Here is a 26674-nt window from a genome sequence, read left to right as displayed (position 1 = left end):
GGGAAATACCTCATCCCCCCCTGTCATCATCCAGACCCGTCATTAACATCCTCATCATCCCCTTGTCATCATCCCACACATCCCACACATCCCCCCTTCATCATCCCCTTGTCATCATCCCACACATCCCCTTGTCATCATCCCACACATCCCCCCTTCATCATCCCCTTGTCATCATCCCACACATCCCCTTATCATCCCACACATCCCCCCTTCATCATCCCCTTGTCATCATCCCACACATCCCCCCTTCATCATCCCCTTGTAATCATCCCACACCCCCCCCCCCCCCCTTCATCATCCCCACCCCCCTTCATCATCCCCACACCCCCCCCCCCCCCTTCATCATCCTCTTCTCATCATTCGCCCTCAGTGGTCTTCAACCTGCGGACCTCCAGAGGTTTCAAAACTACAACTCCCAGCAAGCCCGGGCAGCCATCGGCTGTCCGGGCTTGCTGGGAGTTGTAGTTTTGAAACCTCCGGAGGTCCGCAGGTTGAAGACCACTGCGGCCTTCAACCTGCGGACCTCCAGAGGTTTCAAAACTACAACTCCCAGCAAGCCCGGGCAGCCATCGGCTGTCCGGGCTTGCTGGGAGTTGTAGTTTTGAAACCTCCGGAGGTCCGCAGGTTGAAGACCACTGCGGCCTTCAACATGCGGACCTCCAGAGGTTTCAAAACTACAACTCCCAGCAAGCCCGGGCAGCCATCGGCTGTCCGGGCTTGCTGGGAGTTGTAGTTTTGAAACCTCCGGAGGTCCGCAGGTTGAAGACCACTGCGGCCTTCAACATGCGGACCTCCAGAGGTTTCAAAACTACAACTCCCAGCAAGCCCGGGCAGCCATCGGCTGTCCGGGCTTGCTGGGAGTTGTAGTTTTGAAACCTCCGGAGGTCCGCAGGTTGAAGACCACTGCGGCCTTCAACATCATCCAGCCCCCTCTCACCCCCTTTAGTTCTGAGTACTCACCTCCGCTCGGCGCTGGTCCGGTCCTGCAGGGCTGTCCGGTAAGGAGGTGGTCCGGTGAGGAGGTGGTCCGGGCTGCTATCTTCACCGGGGGCGCCTCTTCTCCGCGCTTCCGGCCCGGAATAGAGCCGTTGCCTTAACAACGACGTATCTGCGTCGTTGTCAAGGCAACGTGACTATTCTGAGGCCGGGCCCGAAGCGCTTAGAAGAGGCCTCCCCGGTGAAGATAGCAGCCCGGACCACCTCCTCACCGGACCACCTCCTTACCGGACAGCCCTGCAGGACCGGACCAGCGCCGAGCGGAGGTGAGTACTCAGAACTAAAGGGGGTGAGAGGGGGCTGGATGATGTTGAAGGCCGCAGTGGTCTTCAACCTGCGGACCTCCGGAGGTTTCAAAACTACAACTCCCAGCAAGCCCGGACAGCCGATGGCTGCCCTGGCTTGCTGGGAGTTGTAGTTTTGAAACCTCTGGAAGTCCGCAGGTTGAAGACCACTGCGGGTGGGGGAGTTCACTCGAGTATAAGCCGAGGGGGGTGTTTTCAGCACGAAAAATCGTGCTGAAAAACTCGGCTTATACTCGAGTATATACGGTATGTTCTTTTAGTGTAGGGTCATACGTTGCCCATTCGCACCATATTTGACACTGTGGATGTCCTTCTGACTGTCCCTAGAGTGTTCCTCCAGCTGTATCCATGTGTCCTGCTCCCAGCAGCAATCCTCCGCTACAAGCAGACACAGAGGGAGCTGCGAGTCATGCATGCGCTGTCTACTCCAGACATCATGGCCGCTCTCGGCCTAGATCAGGGAGAGCAGCCACAATGTCTGGAGAGCTGTGCATTAAGACACAACTCGCAGCTCCCTCTGTATCTGCTGGTAGCGGAGGATTTCTGCTTGGAGCAGGACACACAGATACAGCTGGAGGCACACTCTAGGGATGGGCAGTAGCACATCCACAGCGTCAAATACGGTGCGGGTGCTCAACGTATGACCCTAAGGGTCTATTCACATAGTATTCTGCGCAGATTTGAAGCGCAGATTGTTTTTTTTTTTCCAGGCCTTCCTATCTCTAGGCACAGTAGATGGGGCAGATGGTCTTTTCCTGACAACAATCTTCTATGATATGACATTGTGAATTTCTGGTTCTGCCATAGCCAAAGATGGATTTTTTGCGACCGTCTCACTGCAATCATATTATGTCTCAAGGTGATGCCATAACTTTTATATATGACATCCCAGCGCAATGCCGCAGTCTGTGTGATACAACCGAAGGCACCATGTAACTTTAGCCTACGTTTGTAGATAAGTAATATGTCTTTAACATGGTATTTAAATTATATCAAATTTAGACCCTGCAAGTTTTCCAGTCTCATTTGACAGCAAGCATTTCCTGGTGTACAATTCAAAATACTGAGAATTCGATTTTTAAAGAAAAGCAATATGCATTTCTGTGCTTAGGTGCACTGTAGGGAAAAGAGTTTAGTTTGGTTGTAGCTAAACTCTATTTTGTAGCTTTAGTAGCTTGTTTCTGTCCTCTCGGATCAACCTTAAAAAAAACAGGCCCTTATGTGGAGAAGGTGAAGAGATAAAAAATAAAAGTGCAAAAATGAAAAATCCCTGTGTTCTTAAGGGGTTAAGACCATTTTTATCGATTATAATCACTACTAATGATTAAATGTGGTCCCATTGTGACACAATAGGACTGTGAGGTCTGCAACTTGTTTTTGACGTCTGACATGACAGCAAGTTATTTTAGTTGCCCGTCTTGGATGTGTTTTGCTGTTACCATGACATGTCACTGTGTAGCCATAGCCATTGATGGATTTTAACAAATCACACAAAACTCTGAAAAGATTCACCTGAGCTCAAGTTGCATGCTATATGGATATTTTATTTTAAACAGCCAAATAGCAACTTTTCTAAAGGCATGCCACAGCAAGTTACTGACAAGTCACACAAATCTCTATCTCAATCTCTCTATTAACAGTAATGGGTTATATGTTTTGTTCTTCCAGCAACGTAGAGCCAGGAGTGAGGATGAAGATCAAGGAATTGTGGCAGTAAGTTTATGCATTTATTTAAAGAGTACCTGTCATCAATAAAAACTTTTAATATGTTGTTCATAATCATTAATGAAGACCTATTGTAATATATCTTCATTAAAAAATATTAATATTTATACCAGTTTTTTCCTTTTATACTTTTGGCCACTAGGGGTCTCTCTTCTATGCCTGGTCTGCAGGCAGCTTCCTATGATTTTCATAGTAAGTGTACAGCTTTTAGGACTAATGCTGAAAGGGCTCTGGTCCTTCCACAGGAGGTTCAGTACTCTCAGCTCAGGACTCGCTCCCAGCCTGGAGCAGCACTGTGAGCTACAAGCCTGCACATGCCTCTCATATAACAGAGGCCAGTCACCTCCCCCTCCCCCTGCTCTGTGTTCTCTCTGCCCCTCACCACACGTTATCTTATACATTGTATTATCTCACTGCACTCCCTGTTCTGTGCCCCCCCCCCCCTGACATTCATCTTAATTACTGCCTCTGTTGGCTGTCTGGGCATGCTGGGAGTTGTAGTTTTGCAACAGCTGGAGGTACCCTGGTTGGGAAACACTGCTGCAGAGGGAGAGCAGCATATAGGAAGACTGGCAGAAGCAGAGTCCCGGCCAGGCTTCATGTGACATCATGCCTGCCGGGACCCGCCTCCTTCCACCCCTCAGAAAGACAGGGCTCCTGAGCTAATGAAGAGGGATAAAAAAAAGGTATTTCCACAGCATTTTAAACCTCAATAAACACAGGGATAGGCATAGTTAGAGTAAGGGACAGATGGGGAGGGGGATCAGGGAAAGTTTAGTTGATGACAGGTACTCTTTAACATTCCCGGTCTAAACATTAATGTGTAAAGTGTTTGTTTTAGTAGGAAACTGACGTTTTATAAGGAAAATTCTTCATGAGGTGTAAAGCAGTTATGTGCCTAATGGCGAGATTTATGAAAACCTGTGTAACTAACTTTTATTTTTCAGGGGCCTTTTTCAAATTAAGACGCTTTCTGTTTGGTTGCTATTGGCAACTGCACCCCTTTTACTTTACACAGGTTGTGATAAATATCCTCCATAGTATGTGTGTGCTTATGTATGTACAGCTCTTTGTGTGCTTTTAGACTACATTGCCTACTACGTTGCAGTAGTGCATGTGTGCATAGTACACATTACTGAGCAATGCCAGATGCTCTGTACATGCAAGAGAAGCTGTGGGCCTATGTGCATGAACAGAACACCCCAGGACTTTTACATTACAATCTTATGGCCAAATAGACAAAAGAAATAAACAGCGATCCTGGCTTTTATCACCTCACTAGCTAAGTACCCGGTGCTGCCCGGTTTTTCGTACCGTATCCTTTTGGGGGAGGAAAAGCATCAAAGGAGGAAGCTTTTGTCCTCATATCCCATCCCGAAATCCCGACCTCGTATCCCGACCCCGTCCCCGTATCCGTAGCTAATCCTCATATCCCGTCCTCAGGTGGGGCTGCATTGTGGTAAAGATTTTGTAAGATTAAAATAAAAGGGGTGTGGCTTAAAATGTGGATGTGTCTTTGTGAGAATGGGTGTGGCTTACCAGCCGGACTGCCACATTCACCAGGAGATGCAGAGCGGAGCTTGTGGAATAAGGTACCAGAAGTCCTATATACTTGCATGGGACTTGAAACAAAAACTCCATCCTTCACATATGGGGTCAGGTTGGGTTTAATTTAACTATTATATATTTTTATTTGACATATAAATAACATGTGACCAAGTATTATCTAAATATCTCCAGCTGTTTGGAAGTTATGCAGTAACATATTTCCCATACACTTGTATGGGACTTTAAATAAAAACCCTGACTCTTGCAAATGGGGGTGAGTAACGCTCCGTTCACACTACGGCGGACATTTCCGCCGCTGAAAGTGTTCCGCGCAAAGAAAGATCATGTTCATTCTTTGCGCGGATTCCGCGAGCACTGCATAGCCGTCAATGGTGACGGCTCAGTGCCCCACAGCCTTAGCGTCGAAGTTGTGCCCGCGGCGGCCGCCAGGCGGAATCTCCGCTCGTGAAATTCAGCCGCGGGAATTCCGTAGTGTGAACGGGGCCTAAGGGTTGAATCACCTATACTATGTTTGTTGTTGACATATAAGTAACATGTGTGCCAAGTTTCATGTTAATATCTTTAGCCGTTTGGACATGATGCTGGAACACACACACACACACACACACCCCCACATACATAAACACACGTGGGGTTTTATATACATTATACTAGCTGAGTACCCGGCGTTGCCCGGTTTTTCCTTCCTAATCCTTGTTGGGGAGGAAAATAAACAAAGGAGGAAGCTTTTGACTTCATATCCCGTCCTCCTATATATTGTCATATCCCAACCCCATATCCCGGTCCTCCGATCCCGGTCCTCCTATCTCCAGCCGTACGGAAGTTATATGGGAACATACATTTCCCATTGATTTGCATGGGACTTTAAACAAAAACCCTGACCCTCACAAATGGGGGTAGTTAAGGGTTAAATTAACTATCCTATATTTTAAGTGGACATATAAGTAACATGTGACCAAGTATTATCAAAATATCTCCAGGCGTTTGGAAGTTATGCAGTAACATATATTTCCCATTGACTTGTATGGGACTTTAAACAAAAACCCTGACCCTGGCAAATTGGGGTGAGTAAGGCTAGGTTCAGACTACGGAATCTCCAGGCAGAAAATTTCCGCCCGGAGATTTCGAGTGCGGCCAGCGCCGGCTGAATCAGTCGGTGCTAGGACCGCGCGGACACTGCAGTCTCCAATAGACTGCAATGTGTTCCGTGCGCATTTCCGCCTGAAGAAAGAGCACCGCCTTTCTTCAGGCGGAAATTTCTAAGCGGATTTTCTAAGCGGATTTTCTGCTTCACAAATTCTGAAGTGTGAATTTGTGAACGGAAACCCATTCACTACACTAGACATTTTAGCAAGCGGAATTTCGGACGGAAATTTTACGACTGAATTTGTCGGAAATTCCGTAGTCTGAACCTAGCCTAAGGGTTAAATCACCTATCCTATGTTTGTTGTTGACATATAAGTAACATGTGCGCCAAGTTTTTTATGTTAATATCTTTAGCCCTTTGGACATGATGCTGGAACATACATACACACATACATATATACATACATACATACATACATACACACATACATACATACATACATACATACACACATACATACATACACACACGTTGAGTTTTATTTATATAGATAGATTTGTACCCCCAAATTGATACTGATAAAAACTACAGCTCACCCTGCAATAAGCCATCACACAGTTCGGTCAGTGGAAAAAGAAAAAACATCTTATGGCTGATGCAGAAACAAATGCTTCATTGTTTTTAAGGGTGCAAAAGTAGCAAAGCATAAGAACATGCTGCTCTGTCCTGACCTCTTATATCTGTGACTATGGAGACACTTACACAGCTGACATTTTGTTATCCGCAGTCATAATGCTGTCATATTTCCCAGTGTGTATTTTATGCCAGACTAACGCAAAATTGTAATAGTAAATCTTAAGGACCTTAATCTTTAATCTTAGACTTTTGTTTCAGGGACTACATGACGGAACTGGAAATGAATAAATCTTCGCATGACATGAACTTATCAGGTCAGTATAATGCTGCGGTGGGTCCCCAGGTAGATATCAATTTCCATAAAAAATGTACTAATACAACAAAAGGGCTATTTATTCAACTATTCAACTGTTTATTACATCTATTTCTGGAAAAGCTGATCTGTCTTGTTAAATGGGTACTGCACCCCTAGATATCTTCTATCCAAAGGATGAGATAATATGTCTGATTGCGGGGGTCCCACCGCTGGGGACCCCCGCGATCTCCCTGTTGCACCCGGCGTTCCTTTAGAACATCTGCTGCAGTGCCGGGGCTCGTGACGTCACGGACACGCCCCACTCATGACATCAACGCCACGCCCCCCTCAATCCAAGTCTATGGGAGGGGAAGTGACGGCCGTCACACACCCTCCCATAGACTTGCATTGAGGGGGCGTGGCAGTGATGTCATGAGTGGACCGTGACGTCACAAGCCTCCACCCCGCATCGTCAGTAATCCGGCACAGAGGAAAGTTTGCTCCGTGCACCAGATGTCTGGGGGGCCGCAGCCGAGTGGCGGGAGCCCCGTGATCAGACATCTTATCCCCTATACTTTGGCTAGGGGATAAGATGTCTAGGGGCGGAGTACCCCTTTAAGTAGCAGTTTGGCACCCAAAATTCTTAAAAATCTTGGTGACAACTGCTGAGGGAACAGTAATTTAGTAATGACCTTATTTGGCTAGGTTCATACTGCGAAAACTCTGGGCTGAAAATTTCCACCCGGAGATTCTCAGTGCGGCCAGCGCTGAATCAGTCGGCGCTAGGACCGTGCGGACGCTACAGTCTCCAATAGACTGCAATGTGTTCTGCGAGTATTTCTGCCTGAAGAATGAGCAACGCCATTCTTCAGGCAAAACTTTTCTAGCGTATTTTCCGTTCACAAATTCCGCTTCACAAATTCCGAAGTGTGAATTTGTGAACGGAAACCCATTCACTACACTATACATTTTAGTAAGCAGAATTTCTGCCTGCAATCTCATAGCGGAATTGCAGGCGGAAATTCCGTAGTGTGAACCTAGCCTTAGGGTGTCACCTAGCTCTCCAACTTTTCGGCTTTCCAGAATGACTTAGTTCACACGTATTTTTGTAACCCCAGAGAATTGGCTAACAATGCGGTTTTGAAGTGGTTTTAGTGTTGCCTCAGTACTTGACTAGTACATTGTCAGCCACAGTTGCTAAGAAATTGATTGTATAGAGATCTCATTTGGTAATAAAGACTTATTTCCTGCTCGCTTCATTAGGGGACATAGAAGAGCGTGGGTATACGCTGCTGCCACTAGGAGGCAACACTAAACAAGAAAAGTGTTAGCTCCTTCCGCACAGCCTATACCCCTTTTTTAGATAGTGGCTCATTTTTTATTTTAGATTTATTTATTATCCCTTTCAGGAGGTGATTTAAGGTTTATCCTCTCACCTTATTCAGGGGGTCATCAGCATGGGCTGCAACACTAGAAGCCATACCCCCCATGAGGATGCTAGGAATAGGAAACCAATCAGAATTGCCATGCTTTCCTTCCTTCACCGATTACCCCCCCCCCTTCTTCTGCCTCCGCCGTCTACAGTGCCAGTACTATCAGTGTGAGGTTACTAAAGGGGTGACCCTGCGAGCACCTTAATATTTCGGACGGGTGAGTATTATGCCACTAGCCCAAGGTCTGTGGAGGTGGGTATATGTGGCCCGGTAATATAGCTCCACAACCCCTCCTTATAACTTCTCCCAGGATTTTCCCTCCTTATTCATAGGAGGGAAAGTGCAAGGAGCACAAGCACAAAGTTCTGTGGGTCTGGTTCCCTGTTTCTTTACAGCCACATGGTCTTTTGACCTTAGTAGCGTTTGTCCCATGAAGCATAGTGGGTAAATTCAGTTATGTACCACATACATATATTTAAAGGAGAACAGATGTGCTGTACTAACCCCTAACAACACTTTCAATTTCCAACCTACAGACCCATGAGGGCTTTTTTTTTTTCTTCAGCACAAATCTTACATTGTAATGACATCACTCATTTTTACCACAAATTCTACAACGAAGCATAAAAAAAAAAAAAAAAAAATACAAGTTTCGGTAGGTCAATACAATTACAACGATGCCCAATTTATATAACTTTTGCCCCATTTTACTAAAATAACTACTTGTTCGAAAATGAGTGTGCTTAAAATTGTCCTTCTATAACACTTACTTGCCTCTTTTTACAGGCCTCATTTTTTTGCACCATGATCTGCTGTTTTAAATACATATGATTGTTTTCTGTTTACATTATTTTATAAAAAAAATGAATAAATGTTAAACTGGGGGTGTTTAAAACATATGAGGGTAGGGACTTATTCACATATTTATTTAAAAAAAAAAATGTCTTTCTCTGTGTTGGCTTTTCTATTACCCTGATGGCCAATGGTCCTGTCTATTTTTGCATGCTCCTTTTTGTCCTTCTCTATCATAAGGAGTCTTATTCCTTTACCGTCACAGATTGTTCCTGCATCTGGCCTTGGTTTTTTCCTTCCTGTCCTCCTATCCTTATGGGTATAGAGTGACTTGCTTGGTTTTCCCTGTGGTCACTCTCTGTTTTTGCTTTGGTCCTTGACCACATTATCACTCTTTCACTAGTCCGTCTTCTTCCTTGGATGGTATCCTGGTTTCTGTTGTCCTGTCGTCTTTGTGATTTTCCTTGATGGTTTATGCACTCCGGGCACATACACTTTTTTTTTTTTTTTTTTTTCCCCCCTTGGAATCTTTGGTGTTGTCCTTGGAATTTTGCCCTTCTGTTGAACGGGTTGTTCCTGCTTGTTTTCTGCTTGTTTCCCTCCCTTGGGGACAGCTTTTGGATGTCCCAAGATCTTCTGTGTCCCCCAATGATACTAGCAAGAAAATAGGATTTTTATGTTACTCACTTGTAAAATACTTTTCTTGCGAAGATCATTGGGGGACACAGCTCCCACCCAGTTTTTTTTTTTTGTCTGGATTTGGAATATCTACTGGCCGTTCTGAATGAACATCTCTTGTCCTCGACAGGCCAGACTCATTATAGGTTTCCTATTTACTTGCGATGTTCGCTTCTGTTACTTCTGCTTGTGTACAAACTGTTTAGATCACAGACTGCAGGAGAGGTATAGGCTGTGCGGAAGGAGCTAACACTTTTCTTGCTCAGTTTCACCTCCTAGCTGCAGCAGAGTATACCCACAGTCTTCTGTGTCCTCCAATGAACTTCACAAGGAACTCATTTTCCATGTGAATAACACAGATCCTATTATATAGATATATAGTCACTATATTGCTGCAGAGCCAGTTGTTGTAGCTTCAGATGTGGAAATAGTTAAATCTAAGTTTTGTATACGGGCCTCTCATGTATACCTTCACTGTAGATAGTAGTGTTTCAGAGTTAGGTTGAGAGAACCATAGAGGAAAACCCTCTCTATGCTTCAGAGAGAAATCCCCATTCTTACTGCATAATAATGTAAGCAATGTGACAGCTCCAGGAAAGGGTATTTTTTGCTTATATATCCTATCAGCTATCAAAAATGTGTCTGCAGTTCTAAGCTGAAAATACAGCTGACAGATTCCTGGTACTGCACAAGATTTTTTTTGTTGAAAGGGGTGTTCCAATGTGGGGGAAAAAAATGTATATTATGTTGGGGACGTAGTAAACTGGAAACAAAAGCTATACTTGCCTAGCCCTGGTCCCACTGCAGCTTCCATTTGTTTTATTCCAGTTCCCTGATGCTCCTGTCTTCTACCTGTTTCTGAGACTGGCGCCCAGAGCAGGACCTGCCAATCACTGACCGCAGCGGTGTCCTGTCTCTGTCATTGATTGGCTTAGCAAGCGGGTATGTCCTGCTCTAATCTCCCGTCTCAGAAACGGGAAGAAGACAGGAGCATCAGAGGACGGGAATGATGCAAAAGGGACCAGCGGAATACAGTTAATGTGACTTCATGACTTATTGGTGTATGAGTTATTACCATTTAATGCACCCTATTTACTGTACATTTGATTGATTGCAAGGAGTAATCTCAGGTTGTTGCCATTAACCTTTACACACTCTGGATTACTTCACGTACTGACAACACAGAATGCACTTCATTGTGCTTTGTTGTGCTGTGCCTCACAGGCCTTTAGATGTATAGTGTAAATCAGTGGTCTTCAACCTGCGGACCTCCAGATGTTGCAAAACTACAACTCCCCTGTCCGGGCATGCTGGGAGTTGCAGTTTTGCAACATCTGGAGGTCCGAAGGTTGAAGACCACTGGTATAAATAATACTATTTGTAACCATTTGCCTTTACTCCTTCATGTTGATATAAACTTTTTTAAACTAATTTGTCATTGTATTAGATGTGTCTCTTACCCAGCTTCTGATGGTTGCAAGTGAAGAGAAATTCAGTGCTTTAAAATCCATTGCTGAACAATGTCTGGAGCTGAACCCATTAGTTACCCAGCATAATTCACCACAGGATCAAACTTTTTGGAGCACAGAGAGAAGAAATCAGGTATACTTAAAGGAAATTTTAGTTTTTTGACTAGTTTCATGTGGATAGCCTATTTCTGAGTACTTTTTCCATTCTGTTTGAGATTACGCTTTGTTCAATATATCTGTTAGTAATTAAATGGTAGCATTTCCTTTATTAGATTCCCTGATGATGCCAAAAAAAAGTTGAAACACGTTGGAATCATCTTGAATCTTCCTATTCACTGATTCATGTGGTGTTTAGTTCTTGGGTAATAGAAATGGAATGCAAGTTACAGTTAAACTGAAAAATATTTGATTATTAGTGGTTAAGTAGTGACAACTTCTCCATAGAGTAAAATAAGAGTTCTCAACAATTACTTGTTTGGACTACTGTATAGACAATGTTCACACACTGTATTTTGAGGCTCAATATTATGCTTAACATAAAACAAAATGATCCACAAGGTTTTTATATTCATTTTTTTATTTTATTATTTTCAGAACATTTTTTGCTTTTCTTAGATATTTTATGCAAATACATTTTTTTGCATTTTTTTCAAGTGTTTTGAAAGGTTTATGCAGAAAAAAAGATGCAAATAATTGTGTTTGTATTTTTTTTTTTTTACATGTAAAACAGATATATTACACCCAAATAGTAGCATTGGCCTATTTTTACAGCCCAAATACCAGCCTTCAAGAAAACTGAAGAACTGTTTCCCATTAAATGAATTGAAGAAAAAATGGATATAACAAGGACATAAAATTTCAATCTAATTTCCAAAAGATTGGGAAATTTCACATACTTTGTTTTTGCCATGCACATGCGAAAATAATATTTTTTTTATTTTGTCCCTTTAGGAGAATACCGAAAGATTTGTTATCCCTGTAGATTTGCTTCTTATTCCCCCACATGAGGAAGCAATTCTGGAACAGATAACTGGTACGTATTGTGCCATACAGCATTGTTATAGTTTTTATAGTGTACATTTGCTTTCAAAGGCAGCTGTCACTAAAGTCCTCGTAACATAGTTCATGAGGTTGAAAAAGGCCCAGAGTCCATCAAGTTCAACCTATAACCCTAATGAGTCCCTACTGAGTTGATCCAGAGGAAGACCAAAAATCCCTCATATTTGAGGTAAAAATTCCTTCCCGACTCCAAATATGGCAGTCAGAATAAATGCCTGGATCAACCTTCTGTCCCTATAGATCTAGAATCCATAACCTGCAATGTTGTTGTTCTCCAAAAATGCACCCAGAACCCTTTTAAATTATTTTACCGAGTTAACCATGGCAGAGAATTCCACAGTCTCACTGCTCTTACAGTAAAGAACCCCCATCTGTGCTGGTGTAGGAACCTTCTTTCCTCCAAATGTAGAGGATGCCCCTTTGTTATAGATACAGTCCTGGGTATAAATAGATCATGGGAGAGATCTCTGTAAGGTCCCCTGATATATTTATACAGTTATTAGTAGGGATGTCCCGATACTAGTATCGGCATCGGGGCCGATACTATCCATTTGCATGGTATCGGGGACTCGTTTAATGTCCCCCGATACCATGTCCGATACCTGCTGCCGCTCCGCTGCCTCGTCCTCCCGTCCGCATCATGGTGTCAGATGGAGGAGCATGTGACACACGTCACTCCACCTCCTCCCCTGCGCCCAGCTTAATGCTACGGAGGAAGCAGAGTGACGTATAGGTCACATGCTCCTCCATAGGACGCCATGATGCGGACGGGAGAACGGGGCAGCAGAGCGGCAGCACCCGACAGAGGACAGCCGCAGGTGAGCTGTCTGCAAGGAGGGGGCTGCTACTACTGTCTACAGGGGGGCCTGCTGTCTACAGGGAGGGGGGGGCCTGCTCTCTAAACGGGGGGCTGCTGCTGTCTAAACGGGGGGGGGGGGGGGTGCCTGCTGCTGTCTAAAGGGGGGCTGCTGTCTACAGGGGCTCTGCTGCTAATGACTGCCGGGGGGCTGCTGCTATTGTCTGCAAGGGGATACTACCTACTATTAAAGGCGATCTTGCAGCAGAGTCACTTGAAAATTTATAGGTAGATAAAACTTGAATTTATAGGTAGATAGTGCAGGTGCCGGTTTCTACCGCTGCTCACCATGTGTACATCGGTCTCGCCGCCAATGCAAATTCCCTGTTCTGCCCAATGGAGAAGAGAGAAATCTTGGCTCATACTACAGCAGCTGCCTCCATTGTACACAACAAGGAACCCACATATCAGCACGGTAAGCAGCACCAGAAACCTTGTAGACAGTGCCCCCTTGTAAACAGCAGCCCCCCCCCCTTGTAGACAGTGCCCCCTTGTAAACAGCAGGCCCCCCATTGTAGACAGTGCCCCCTTGTAAACAGCAGCCCCCCCCCCCCCCTTGTAGACAGTGCCCCCTTGTAAACAGCAGGCCCCCCTTGTAGACAGTGCCCCCTTGTAAACAGCAGTCCCCGTTCGCTGCCGGTCCGCTGCCCCGTTCTTCCGTCCGCATCATGGTGTCCTATGGAGGATCATGTGACATACATGTCACTCTGCTTCCTCTGTAGTGTTACGCTGGGCGCAGTGGAGGAGGTGGAGTGACGTGTGCGTTACATGCTCCTTTATAGGACGCCATAATGCGGACGCCATAATGCGGACGGCAGAACGGGGATGCGGACAGCAGAGCGGGGCATTTGACGGCCGCACTGCAGCAGGTATCGGCCTTGGTATCGGGGACATTAAACGAGTCCCCGATACCATGCAAATGCCAGGTATCGGCCCCGATACAGATTCTAGTATCGGGACATCCCTACTTTTTTCTAAACTAAATAACCCTAATTCTGATAATCTTTCTGGGTACTGTAGTACTTCCATTCCCCGTATTACCCTGGTTGCCAGTCTTTGAACCCTCTCCAGCTCCACTATATCTTTCTTGTACACTGGTGCCCAGTACTGTACACAGTATTCTATGTGTGGTCTGACTAGTGATTTGTACAGTGGTTGAACTATTTCCTTGTCGTGGGCATCTATGCCCTTATTGATGCACCCCATGATTTTATTTGCCTTGGCAGCCGCTGCAATACACCGGTCACTACAGCTAAATTTACTGTTAACTAAGACTTCCAAGTTCTTTTCCACGTCAGTCGTCCCAAGTGTTCTCCCATTTAATACATAATCCCAGCCCGGATTTTTCTTCCCCATGTGCATAAACTTACGTTTATCAGTGTTGAACCTCATCTGCCACTTCCCAGCCCAAACCTCCAACCTATCCAGATCCATTTGTAACAGTGCACTGTCCTCTATTGCGTTAATCACTTTACAGAGTTTAGTATCATCTGCAAAGATTGCTACTTTACTATTCAACCCCTCTACAAGGTCATTAATGAATATATCAAATAGAACAGGACCCAAGACTGACCCCTGTGGTACCCCACTAGTAACAGTCACCCAATCAGAATAAGTACCATTAATAACCACCCTCTGTTTCCTATCACTGAGCCAGTTACTTACCCACTTGCAAACATTTTCCCCCAGTCTAAGCATTGTCATTTTATGCACCAACCTTTTCTGCGGCACCGTATCAAATGTTTTGGAAAAATCCAGATATACGACATCCAGCAATTGCCCCTTGTCCAGTCTGGAGCTCACCTCCTCATAAAAGCTGATCAGGTTAGTTTGACAGGACCGATCCCTCATAAAGCCATGCTGATATGGAGTCATAAATTGATGTTTATCAAGATACTGCAAAATAGCATCCCTTAGAAAACCCTCCAAAGGATAGGAGAGAAGATGTCTGATCACCAGGGGGCCCACCACTGGGATCCCCCGCGATCTCCGTGCAGCACCCGCAGTCTCCAGTCTCGGAAACCTCTGTTTCCCTTTTGCCATGACAGCACCAACTGAGAGAAGGACTCTGCCCCTAAGTCCCTCCTCCCCAGCCTCAGTGGTTTCCTGTCCTTGGGAAGCCTAGTGGTGCAGAAGTCCCTGTCCCAGTTGTATACTGCAGGCTGAGGGAACGGAGCTAGACCCTGTAGTCTCAGGGTTCCGTATCCCTAGTAGGCTCCCCTAGTCTGGGGAAGTCCTTCATGTCTGGCCCTACTAACCTGGATGGCTGGAGCTGGTGCCGTCCTTTCTGGCTGCCGGCGGTCGCGCAGCACAGTTCGGAGTTGTTTCTCATATTCAGCGTTCCTCGCACATTGCTGCGGCTCTGCAGAGAGGAGGCTGGAAATGTCGTGGAGTGCTGGGGGATAGTTTGCCAGAAGTGACGTCATGCACAGGCCGGGAAGCCTGGCGTTGCAGTGGGGAACCCGGAGATGACATTGGTTGTCCGGAGATGTCAGACACCGAGATTAGTGCAGAGGGCTGCCTCATAGTATTTAGGTGGTCCTTTGCGCTTGCATCGTCCTCCACAGTAGGAGTCAGCCTTCCTATCCCCAGGTGTGTGCAGCGGTTCCTGGACAAGATCATCATGAGCTCCAAGAAGGACTCCAAGCGGGACTCAGCTGAGGTCTCAGCAAAGACCCCGTTCACGGTACCTGCAGAAATCCAGAATACCAGAGTGAGAGTATTCGTTCCGTTATGGGGTTCCTAATTGTAGTCTGGTTCTCGTTTATTTTATTACATTTTTTAAGTCTCTTAAATCTATCTAAATATAAGGAGTGTAATTCTTGTAAAGGGAAGATGCCTCCTAACTATGAGAAGTCTATTTGCCAAGCCTGTATAGCTAACATCATGGCAACAGGTCATCCATGCAAGATATAATCAAAAAGGAGATCCATGAGGCTCTAAAAATTGCCCAGCTACCGCAGCAGGGGGCAGTCACAGCCCCCTGTATCTATGCCTGTCTCCATGCCTATTGATCCTGAAAACGTACCGTCTCGGGTAGTAAATATAGGTTCAGAGGAAGAAGGTGTCATCAGACCTTCCTCTGAATCCGAGGGGAGCTCCTCTTCTTCTGAGGATGATGCCTTGGGAAAACCTTTTTATTTCCTTTAGCCATGAATATTGTGAGGAAAAAATAGCCAAAATCCATACAAGATCTAATGTTAGATGGTCTAGAGTGTAAAAAACATAGAATATTTCCAGCACAATAAAGAAGGAATGGGAAAACCCAGATAGAAAAGTGTTCCTACCTAGAGCCCTTAAGAGGAAATGCTCGTTTGAGAATACAGACTTGGATAGTTGGGGGAAAACTCCAAAAATCGATGTGGCCATTGCCAAGGTATTAAAGAAAGGTGCTCTCCAATTTGAGGATCTCAGCTCCCTTAAGGACCAGATGGATTAAAAAAAAATCAGAAGTGTTCCTTAAAAAATCATGGGAAGCCTCTACAGCAGCGTTTAAACCAAATGTAGCTGCAACTTGTGTGTCTAGGTCAATGTTGCTTTGGATTGACCAGTTAGCGGCCAATATTCAGAATAATTGTGCCTCATAAGCAACTCCGTAGTTCTCTACTCTTAATTAGGAATTCTTTTCTTGCGGATGCTTATTCTGATGCCCTTAGATTGTCTGCGTGGTCGGCAGCTTTGGCCAATTCTGCACTTTGGTTAAAGAACTGGTCTGGAAAAATGGGTTCCAAAATAAGCTTTTTTTTTTTTTTTTTTTTTTCTTTTTTTTTCAATAATAATTTTTATTAAAGAGTTTTGAATGGTTACAATCAATGCACACCAACGGGTGTGGGAACAATGCAGGGTATGACATCATGTTTATACGCTGACATTGGGAAGTCAGCCATTAGCTTCTTACTTAGCAGTTACAAATAGTCAACAAATAACCTTAACCTTGGTGTCATTTCCAGAGAGAACTATTGGATACCTCAGGGATATAAAGCAATAGGTCTACAAAATTACTGATAAGGAATATATAGAAGTGTACATAACTGTGTGCTCGGTGAGTTACATGTCTCAGCATTGGTTATCGACTCTTATGTCGAGTATGGTGAACGGCAATGCTAGGGGAAAGGAGAATGGGTGTGAGGAGTTAATATCCATAGGAGGATTATATGTCTACACAGTGTGGGGATGAACGCCAGCGTCTCCATCTTTTCTCAAAACGATGGAATCTATTGGATCCCAAAGCTATTATTTTTTCAAAAGAGTAAGTAGTGTTGATTTTAGCGACTATGGAGGTAATCGATGGTGTGTTGGACGTCTTCCAATGACACAACAGTGCTATTTTAGCTATCGTGCAGATAATGCAGTACAATTCACGTTCATGAGAAGGTATGAGTGAGATGGAGAGGAATAGCAATACCGACTGAGGGGACCACGGGACCTTAGCCCCCAGGGCTTCTCTTATTAAGTCAGCACATGCACCCCAGTAAGTTTGAATAAGAGGGCATGTCCACAGGATGTGATGGAGTGTACCCTTGAGACCGCAGCCCCGCCAACATTTGTCAGATGTAGAGTGATAGAATATGGCCAACTTATCAGGAGTGTGGTACCAACGTAAGATTGTTTTATAAGCCGATTCTATATGGGATGAGCATTGGAGGGCTGATTGTATGTTTCTGAAGGCTTCTTGCCAATCCGTCATTGTGAATGACATTCGTAACTCCGTTTCCCATATCCTTAAAGGATAAGGTTTAGAGAGCGTTTCAGTGTGCTGTAGAGCTGCGTATATAGGTTTCAGCCCTTTCCTTGGAGATGTAAGTAATCTGAAGGTCGCCCCGTCCCGACTTCCCTGTGAGGGAGATAGGCTTTGTAGGAGGTGTCTAACCTGTAGGTACTTATAAAAATCATGGGGTGGGGTCCCATATTTGTGTGCCAGATCTGAATATGTCATCAGTCCCCCTTCTTCGTGCAGGTGTTTGATCTGGAGTATGCCTCTCTTTGTCCAGAAGGATAGATCTAGGTCTGGGATTTGAGCTTGCAAGAAAGATAAAGGCACATCGTTCAATGTCATGGGGACTGGGTTTGACATATGAGATACAAAGAAAGTCCAAGCTACATATGACGCCTTAACAATAGGATTGGAAAGTGGGGGTGGGGAGACACTCCAGAAGGGCGTGTAGAGTATGTCTCTTAATGAGTAAGGGGCCACGTCTATGTTTTCTATTTCTACCCAAGGGAGGGATGCTTTGTTGCACCACCAATGCTTAATCATAGATACCAGAGTAGCAACATAATAAAAGTAAAGGTTTGGGGCACTCAGTCCCCCTGCCAGTCTGGGACGAGACAGTATTTGCGAGGACAGCCTGGGTTTCCTACCTGCCCAAATGAAAGAGGAGAGCCCTTTTTGTGCTTTAGTAAAGAAGGTAGAAGGGAGAGGTATTGGGAGGGTCCGAAATAGGTACAGAAGTTTAGGTAGGAGAAACATTTTGTAAGCTGCCACCCTGCCCACCCATGAGATTTCCGAATTAGCATAGTGTTCCATGTCTTTTTGTATGGAGAGCAATAATTTTTCGTAATTGTCCACGTAAAGTGATTTAGAAGGGTAGGAGAGATAAATGCCTAGGTATTGGAGACTGGATGGTTGCCATTGAAAAGGGTATGTGTCCTTCAATTTGTGCAGCATAGTAGGGGAGAGGTTGATGGGTAATGCTTGTGTTTTAGTGTCGTTGAGATGATAGTAAGACAGTGTCCCGTAATACGAGATGTTCGACATAACTGCTGGGAGTGAAATTTCAGGGTTCGTCAAGGTTAGTATGACATCATCTGCGTACAGCGAGATGACATGGTCTTGTCCCCCTACTGTAACCCCATGTATTCTCTTGTCTTGTCTGATTGATTGTGCCAGCGGTTCCATGGAAAGGACATAAATCAATGGGGAAAGGGGGCACCCCTGACGTGAGCCATTCGTGATGGGAAATGGATCAGAAAGGGTACTATTCACCGATACTCTGGCCGTCGGGGTGGAGTACAAGGAGGTGATAGCGGACAGTATGTTACCCGAAAATCCCATATGTGATAGGACAGAAAAAGCGAACGACCAACGTAGTCGGTCAAACGCTTCCTCCGCATCCAGCGCTACAATAACCGCTTTAGTCGAGCAGCGTTCTAAGTGGTGAAAAATGTTAAGAAGACGGCGCGTGTTGTCTGAACTTTGACGTCCAGCAATAAATCCCGATTGGTCTCTGTGCACTATAGATGGGAGGATTTTTGACAGGCGGCAGGCCAAGAGCTTTGCATAGATTTTGACGTCCTGGTTAAGGAGCGAGATAGGCCGGAAATTCTGAGGTCTATCAGGCTCCTTCCCCGGTTTCGGCAAAGTGGTTATGATCGCTTGCAGGTTTTCTTTAGGGAACGAGCCTTTTATGATTGCTGTCCTGCAAAACTCCACAATATTTGGGGCCAGCAGGTCGCTAAAAGTTTTGTAATATGAGGCAGCAAAGCCATCTGGGCCTGGGGCCTTGCCTGTGGGCAAGGATTTAATGATTTTTAAAACCTCAGGAAGTGTAATATCAGAATTTAAATCTTGTAGTTGGGCCTGAGTTAAGGAAGGAAGTCGTAGGCTAGAGAGGTAGGATTGTAGAGTAGACGTCAGGTCTGGTGGAGTGGCAACAGAATTTCGTAAGTTATATAGATTAGAGTAGAAGGACCCGAATCCATTAGCAATGTCAGAAGGGGTGTAGAGTCTATCACTGGTGACTGGATGGAGTATATATGGGATGCGGGATTTAGCTTGTCGTTGTTTTAGGCGGTTAGCTAATAGCTTACCGGCTTTATTATTTTGGGAGTAATAATTTGCCTGAAGTTTCCGGTATGATTTTTCATACGAAGAAAGTAGTAGACATCTTAATTCTCGCCGTACATCTGCCACCGAGTCGGCGTTAGCGGGGGAGGGTAGTGTCAGATTCATAAGTTCTGCTTGTTTGAGCCTGTCTAATGTGTCAGTGAGAAGTCGCTCCCGTTGCCTTTTTAAGAGGGATCCATACTTGATGCAAAAACCCCTTATAACTGCTTTGTGGCAGTTCCATAGTAGGATAGCATCCTCCACTGAACCAGAGTTACTAGAGAAGTAGTCTGTTATGTCCTTTCTTAGTTGAGGAGCATAGGTTGGATGGGACCAAAGATAGGGATTGTTGCGCCAGGCATGGATTGGGGGGGAGGAGGCTCGGTCAATGATTTTCAGGACCACAGCTGCATGGTCCGACCATTTTATTGTGTGCACGTCAGTTTGTGTAGACTTGTATATAAGTGATCTGTCTACCAGGAATAGATCAATGCGGGAGTAAGTGTTATGTACCCCAGAATGAAAAGTAAAGGTCCTTTCAGAAGCGTGATGAATGCGCCAAATGTCATATAAATCTGTAGCAGAGAGAAAAGGGGTCAAGGAAGCAGAATGGAAGCGGGAGGAGGAAGTAGAGTCCATGGAGGCATCAACAACCGTATTGAAGTCCCCACATACCACTAAGGAACCCCAGGCTGTGCTATTGACCCTTTTCATCAAACGCTGCAGGAAGCGTGTTGGATTCTTGTTTGGGGCATATAATGAGACAATAGTAAACTGTGTGGCATTGATGGTGCAACGAAGTATTACATACCTCCCAAGGTCGTCTGCTATGGATTCCTTCAATGTAAACGCAACGGAGTTCTTAATTGCTATGAAAACCCCTCGTGATTTGGAACTGAAATGAGAATGAAATATGTGAGTATACACAGGGTGACGTATGCGGTGTGCATCTTTAGCCAACAGATGTGATTCTTGTACACATAATACATCGCATTTTAACAACTGGGCTTCCTTCCACAAATGTGCCCGTCTATGGGGAGCATTTAAACCGTTCACATTTAAGCTAGCGAGGGTTATGGCCATATTAATATGAAAAAGAGCAGATGACAACTTAGTAGCAGGTAAAGGATATCAGGATGGCAAGACGCACCTCCCAGCCAGCGTGCATCCGCCAGATGTCCATCGAGCACATTCAGTAGACCAAGGAATATAAAGACACCAATGAACTTATAACAGAATAATACAAAACAATAAAAAGAAAACAAAACAAGGAAGGATAGCTTGCCGAAGCAAACGCTATCCCACAGACAGTGGGGGTAAGAGTCCACTCTGAAGCCGTGCGGTCAGGGCACAGCACGGAGCCCGCACAGAAAAAGAAAGGAAACACCGTCCATTAATTAGCTAATCAAGCCGGAGCCCAGTCCTTCACTTTATCTGGAGATTTGGGTGCTCGAGATCCTGTGGGGGGATAGATTGGAGCAATGTTCCATTGAGATAAAAGTTTTTCACCTTCCTGGAGGGAGCGAATAACATGCATGGAGTTGTCATATCTGATGAGAAGACGAACTGGGAAGCCCCAGCGGTACATTATCCTAGCGGAGCGTAAGGCTGAAGTAATTGGCAGCAAAGATCTTCTTGCTTGCAGGGTGGGGGCAGACAGATCCGCATACACCGTGATTTTGTGGTATGGGGCAGGCAGTCCATTGTTACGGCGTGCATTTTCCATGAGCTTTTCTTTTACTTGATAGAAATGAATACGTGCTAGAACATCACGTGGCACAGTGTCCTCTAAGTGTTTGGGTCTGGGGACCCTGTGTGCTCTATCCACAATTAGCTCTGACATGGAGCAATCAGGCAGGGTTGCTTTAAGCAGGGATAGTACATAATTTGGTATGTCCGTAGAAGCCACAGACTCTGGTATCCCTCGCAATTTAACGTTGTTAAGACGGCTCCTGTCTTCTAGATCCGCCACTTTGAGCTTTAATGCAAGAACCTCATCCTCCATTTCATTTGTTTTATCTATGAGGGAGTTGTGAGAGCCAGCAAATTCTCCAAATTTCTGCTCAACATGGTCTATTCTGCTTTCCAGTGCCTGCACTGAGGCTTTTAAAGGGTTAACCAGGTTCTGCATGTCTTGTACGAACGAGGAGCGTAACAATAGCAGCATTTCTTTAAGTGCAGTGTCTGTTAGAGCTTGGTTGGAGACTGGGACCTTAGCTAGCGGGTCGTCAGGGACTAGGTCTGCATAGTCGTCAGCCCCCCAGAGTCCTACCTTGTCAGTGTCCAAATTGGGCCGCCTGGAAGTCAGCTCAAGCAGAGGTTCCTGTGTCCGAGAACTCCTGGCCGGGGAAGCGGGGGGACTCAAGGAGTCGGATCCCATCCTGTGTGCAGCTGCGGCATGCCGGGTGTTCGCAGTCGCGTCCGGGGAGGTCGAGCGGCGCCCCGCTGGAACCAGGAGCTCCGTAGATGTATGCAGGGATGGTACTGAAAGTGATCGGCGTTGAAGCGGAGGAGAAAGGTGAGCTCCGTCTTCCTCCTCCTGGCGGGCCCGCCTCGAGGAGATCGCATGGTTGCCGGCGCCATTTTGAGAGGCCGTGGTGCGGGGCACAAAGGTGAATCTCTGCAATGTGCCGGGCTTGGTTTGCCTTCTCCGGCGTGCAGGCATCTCCGCTGCGGTTCCGGTGGCAGTAGATGTCGGTAAGGAGCGGTGATTTGCAGTATATACGTCGCTTTAGCAGGCTTCTATGCGGAGCTGCTCTAAGCTGCGACCATCCGCCTCGGCTGCCAGGCCACGCCCCTCCAAAATAAGCTTTTTACCATACCTTGTGAGGGTCAGTTCCTGTTTGGTTCCGCTATAACGGATATTTTAGAAAAAGTGAGAGATAAGAAAAAAGCCTTCCCCTTACCCCAGTCCTTCAGACCTATCAGGTCTTTCTGTCCCAATACAATGTTTGGGGGTAAGGATTGCGATAAGGGGGAGATTTCACAGTGGCGTTTTCCCAAGAAAACAAAAGGATACATGTTCAACCAACCCCCAAATAATCCCAAAAATCCTACTCAACAATTATGTTTTGGGGCGGGTAGGAGGCAGACTGCAGAATTTCTTTCCTGAATGGGAGAAAATTTCAAACAACAACTGGGTCCTCAGTACCATCAAAGAGGGCCTTCGCTTGGAATTCTCCAGTCTGCCTCCTCCCCGCCTGGTAGTTACAAAAATCCGGGTCTGAGAATCTGAGTGTTGCCATTCGGTATTTCGGTTGCCCCAAGTGTAATTTCAAAGATTGCGGCCCAAATCAGAGATGGGGTCTGTACTTTTGTCCCCTATCTAGACTATTTTCTGCTTATTGGTCATTCAGTAGAGGAAGTAAATGCCTTCTTAAACCACACCTTGCTAATTCTAAGAAAACTAGGGTGGATCATAAATTGGGGGAAATCATCCATAATTCCTGCAAAAAAGAAGCTCTTTCTAGTAATTTTACTAGACTCCAGTCTTCAAAAATGTTTTCTTCCCCAAGAAAAAATCCAAAAGTTACAAGACCTGACCAGAGAGGTGTTGAGGATGCGAACAATATCGATAAGAAAGGGAATGTCTTTACTGGGTCTTTATACAGCCGCCATCCAAGCAGTCCCTTGGGCACAATTCCATATCAGAACCCTTCAGTGGAAAGTTCTGGCAGCTTGGGACAGGTCCGTCTCAGATCTGGACAGTCCAGTAAAATTATGAGACACTACCCTAACCTCTCTCCTATGGTGGTTGGATGCCGCAAATCTTTCAAAGGGTCTGAAGTGGAGAAGACAGGATCTGGTTCTCCTAACTACAGATGCCAGTCCTTATGGCTGGGGTGCTCACGTTATGGACAAAAAAATTTCAGGGAAGGTGGGGAGAGGAAGAGTCCTCCCTTTCTTCAAATTACAAAAAATTTGCTGGCTGCTCAGGAAAGTCTTAATAAGGCCAAACCTTATTTGTGTCAAAGAAATGTCAAACTACTGTCGGACAACTCCTCCTCGGCGGTTGCAGTAATAAATCATCAAGTTACCACAAAAAGTGAAAAACTCATGGCTATTGCTACTCAAATTTTTTTCTTTTTCAGAAGATCATATTTTGTCTCTAACAGCAGTTCACTTGAAGGGAAGCCTGACCGTAAAAGCGATTTTCTCAGCCTTCACAGTCTACACCAGGGAGAATGGAGACTGAATCTGAACATCTTCCAAAAGATTACACAGCTATGGGGAGTTCTGCAGGTGGACTTATTTGCCACAAGACAAAACTGCCAAGTAAGAACTTTTTGCTTCTTAAACCCAGCAGAAAGGCCCTGGGCGGTGGATGCCTTAGTTCACAAATGGGACTGGGACATAGCTTATGCATTTCCCCCAATACAGTTGTTACCGAAAGTGATAAGCAAGATCGAGGAGAAGATATTTATAATTTTTAGCCCTGTTCTGGCCCGTGGGTGCTACCAGAGATTACTATCCATCTGACTGCCTGGCCCTTGAGAGGTTGAGCCTAAAAAACAAAGGTCTTTTGGAGGCAGTGATTTCTAGACTACAGGCTAGTAGAAAATCTGTAACATCTAATATCTACTTCAGAATCTGGAGGGCTTATTTTCATTTCTTGAACAAGCCGATTTTAGATATTTTTTTCCACAGAGAAGGACAGTATAGAGTTTCTTGCAGAAGGGGTTAGATAAGGGTCATAAATTTGCCACCCTTAAAGTTCAGGTCTCGGCCTTAGGAGCTCTGTTTGACAAAATTATATGCTCTAACCCTTCAAATGACAAAGAAAAGCTTTTTCATAACCTAGATGTAAAGAGATGCATTCTAGAGTATCTAGAGAGAACTAGGCCCTTTAGGAAGTCCTTGTCCTTATTTATTCAGTTTTCTGGCCCGAATAAAGGAAAGAGAACTAGTAAAAGCTCTATTGCTAGATTGAATAAACAAGCTATATCTCTAGCGTATGTAGCTTCAGGTGTTCCCCCTCCTTCAGGTCTTAGGGCTCATTCCACTAGATCAGTGGCCTCCTCTTGGACTGAGAGAAGAGGGGCTTCTATAGAACAGATTTGCACGGCGGCCACCTGGTCGTCTCCACTTACCTTTTTCAAACACTATAGGGTGGATGTGGGTAATTCATCCTCTGCTGTTTCCTTCAGCCAGAAAGTCCTCTAGGCTGTAATCCCACCCTGGGTGTTATCTGTTATTTTCTCTCAGCTGGTGCGGTCATGGCGAAAGGGAAAGCTGGTAATTACTCACCGGTAATTGTGTTTCCCCGAGCCATGACAGCACCGGGGCATTCCCACCCTATGCTTCGGAAGAATTATTTTGGTGTGTTTTTTTCTGCACTGGTGTGGGGTTCAACCTTGTTTTTTTCTATCTTCTATTCTTATAGTGATATATATTATGTCTACTAACCAAATGGCAGGCCCTTCTAGTCTCGTAAATTCACTGAGGCTGGGGAGGAGGGACCTACCTTTTACCCTCCAGGCTTCCTGTCCTTAGGAGTGGAGTCCCTCTATCAGTTGGTGTTGTCATGGCTCGGGGAAACACAATTACAAGTGAGTAATTATCGGCTTTCCGGGACTGGAGACGTGGCGTCACGCCAGCCCCCTTGTGCCGTCGCTCCACGCCCCCTCCATTCATGTCTATGGGAGGGGGCGTGACGGCCGTAAAGCACCCTCCCATAGACATGAATGGAGGGGGCGTGGCGTGACGTCACTTCTCCAGTCCCAGAAACAAAGAGGTTTCCGAGACTGGAGAGGCAGCCCTGCATAGAATGTGGGTGCTGCGCAGAGATCGCGGGAGGTCCCAGCCGCTGCCCCCCGGCGATCAGACAGATGTATTTGGCCGGAATACCCCTTTAATGTATCAGTCATACCGAGTGTTTCCATGCACTATTTTTTTCTTAGAAGCCTATCCTTCATTATCATTTTCTTCTCATTGTTTTCAGGGTCCCAGAAATTAGTTCAGGACAGTTTGGAGAAACTAACGATTTGGAAACTTATGATGGAATTTAGGGATAAATACCTGAAAATGTATACAATTTCCCATGTGCGTTCTTGATAGAACTTAGTTTTTTTTTCTTTTTATTCTAGAATTATTAATACAAGCAAGAAATGGAAACATAAAAGTAGATAAAAAAAAAAAGTCAGTTTACAATACATCTGCAAAATGACCTACCTAGCCTGATTATGAAGATGCGTGTAATGCCATTGGCAGCTGGAGGTAGTCAGGAAGCTGAAAACACATAGCACCTCAGTGTAGCACCTCAAGCTGTGCTGTTTTTTGGATATGCACAGAAGAAACACATAGTCTAGTAGAAAGATCTAATTGAGTTGGGGGACATCTGTTTCCATTATCATGCCTTGGGGGATTTTTCAGCCTGGTTGATGCTCAACTGGGCAGTTTTAGGAAGGTGAGAGGGTAAAGTGAAATGCTAAGGTGCAGTAATTTCAAAACTCTGCCTCTAAACCCCCCTCTAAAAAGGAAACTATAAATAACTTCCAAAAAATGTGAAGGAGGGTACAACATCTTCCTGTATATAAAACTATAAACAATGCGTCTGCACTGTGTATATATTCGGTGAGCTTTTTTCTTTTGTGCTATCTTTTCTCTACCGTTATAAAAAAAAAAATCTCCATCCCGGTCATGTGGTTAACACAAAGCTGCACCACTAGTTAGAAGACACTGCTCTGATATCTGATACCTGTAACTTTGATGGTGTCCACATCACATGACCACGACAGATTATCTACTTGAAGTAAACAAGAACAGCAAGCCGAGATCTTGAACAGTGAAAATTGACACAGGAAGTATCTGAGATAATGGGATAACTTTTCATTATAGAAAGAATAAGTAGGTGACTTTAAGTGACTGTAGACTTTTTGTGTAAATGTAGCAGCTTGCTATGTTGACTGAAATTCTGATAACTTTGGTTGTTGAACAGATATATGA

The 26674-nt window shown here is 45.1% G+C and overlaps 1 protein-coding gene across 6 annotated transcripts in view; it reads left to right on the top strand.

The window, feature by feature from the left end:
- ACD (ACD shelterin complex subunit and telomerase recruitment factor) overlaps positions 1 to 26674 on the top strand; it is a 60460-nt gene that overhangs the window by 15882 nt on the left and 17904 nt on the right. For all 6 annotated transcript variants that reach the window (XM_056521063.1, XM_056521065.1, XM_056521060.1 and 3 more), the window contains exons 6-9: positions 2973 to 3017; positions 6580 to 6635; positions 10967 to 11121; positions 11940 to 12021. In XM_056521063.1, coding sequence (XP_056377038.1) covers positions 2973 to 3017; positions 6580 to 6635; positions 10967 to 11121; positions 11940 to 12021 — 338 coding nt within the window. The remainder of the gene's footprint in view (positions 1 to 2972; positions 3018 to 6579; positions 6636 to 10966; positions 11122 to 11939; positions 12022 to 26674) is intronic.

This window comes from Hyla sarda, chromosome 5 (assembly GCF_029499605.1).
Source record: "Hyla sarda isolate aHylSar1 chromosome 5, aHylSar1.hap1, whole genome shotgun sequence".
In the NCBI taxonomy this organism is placed as follows: domain Eukaryota; kingdom Metazoa; phylum Chordata; class Amphibia; order Anura; family Hylidae; genus Hyla; species Hyla sarda.
The sequence above is the reverse complement of the archived record's forward strand: the minus strand, read 5'-3'. Positions and strand labels throughout refer to the sequence as shown.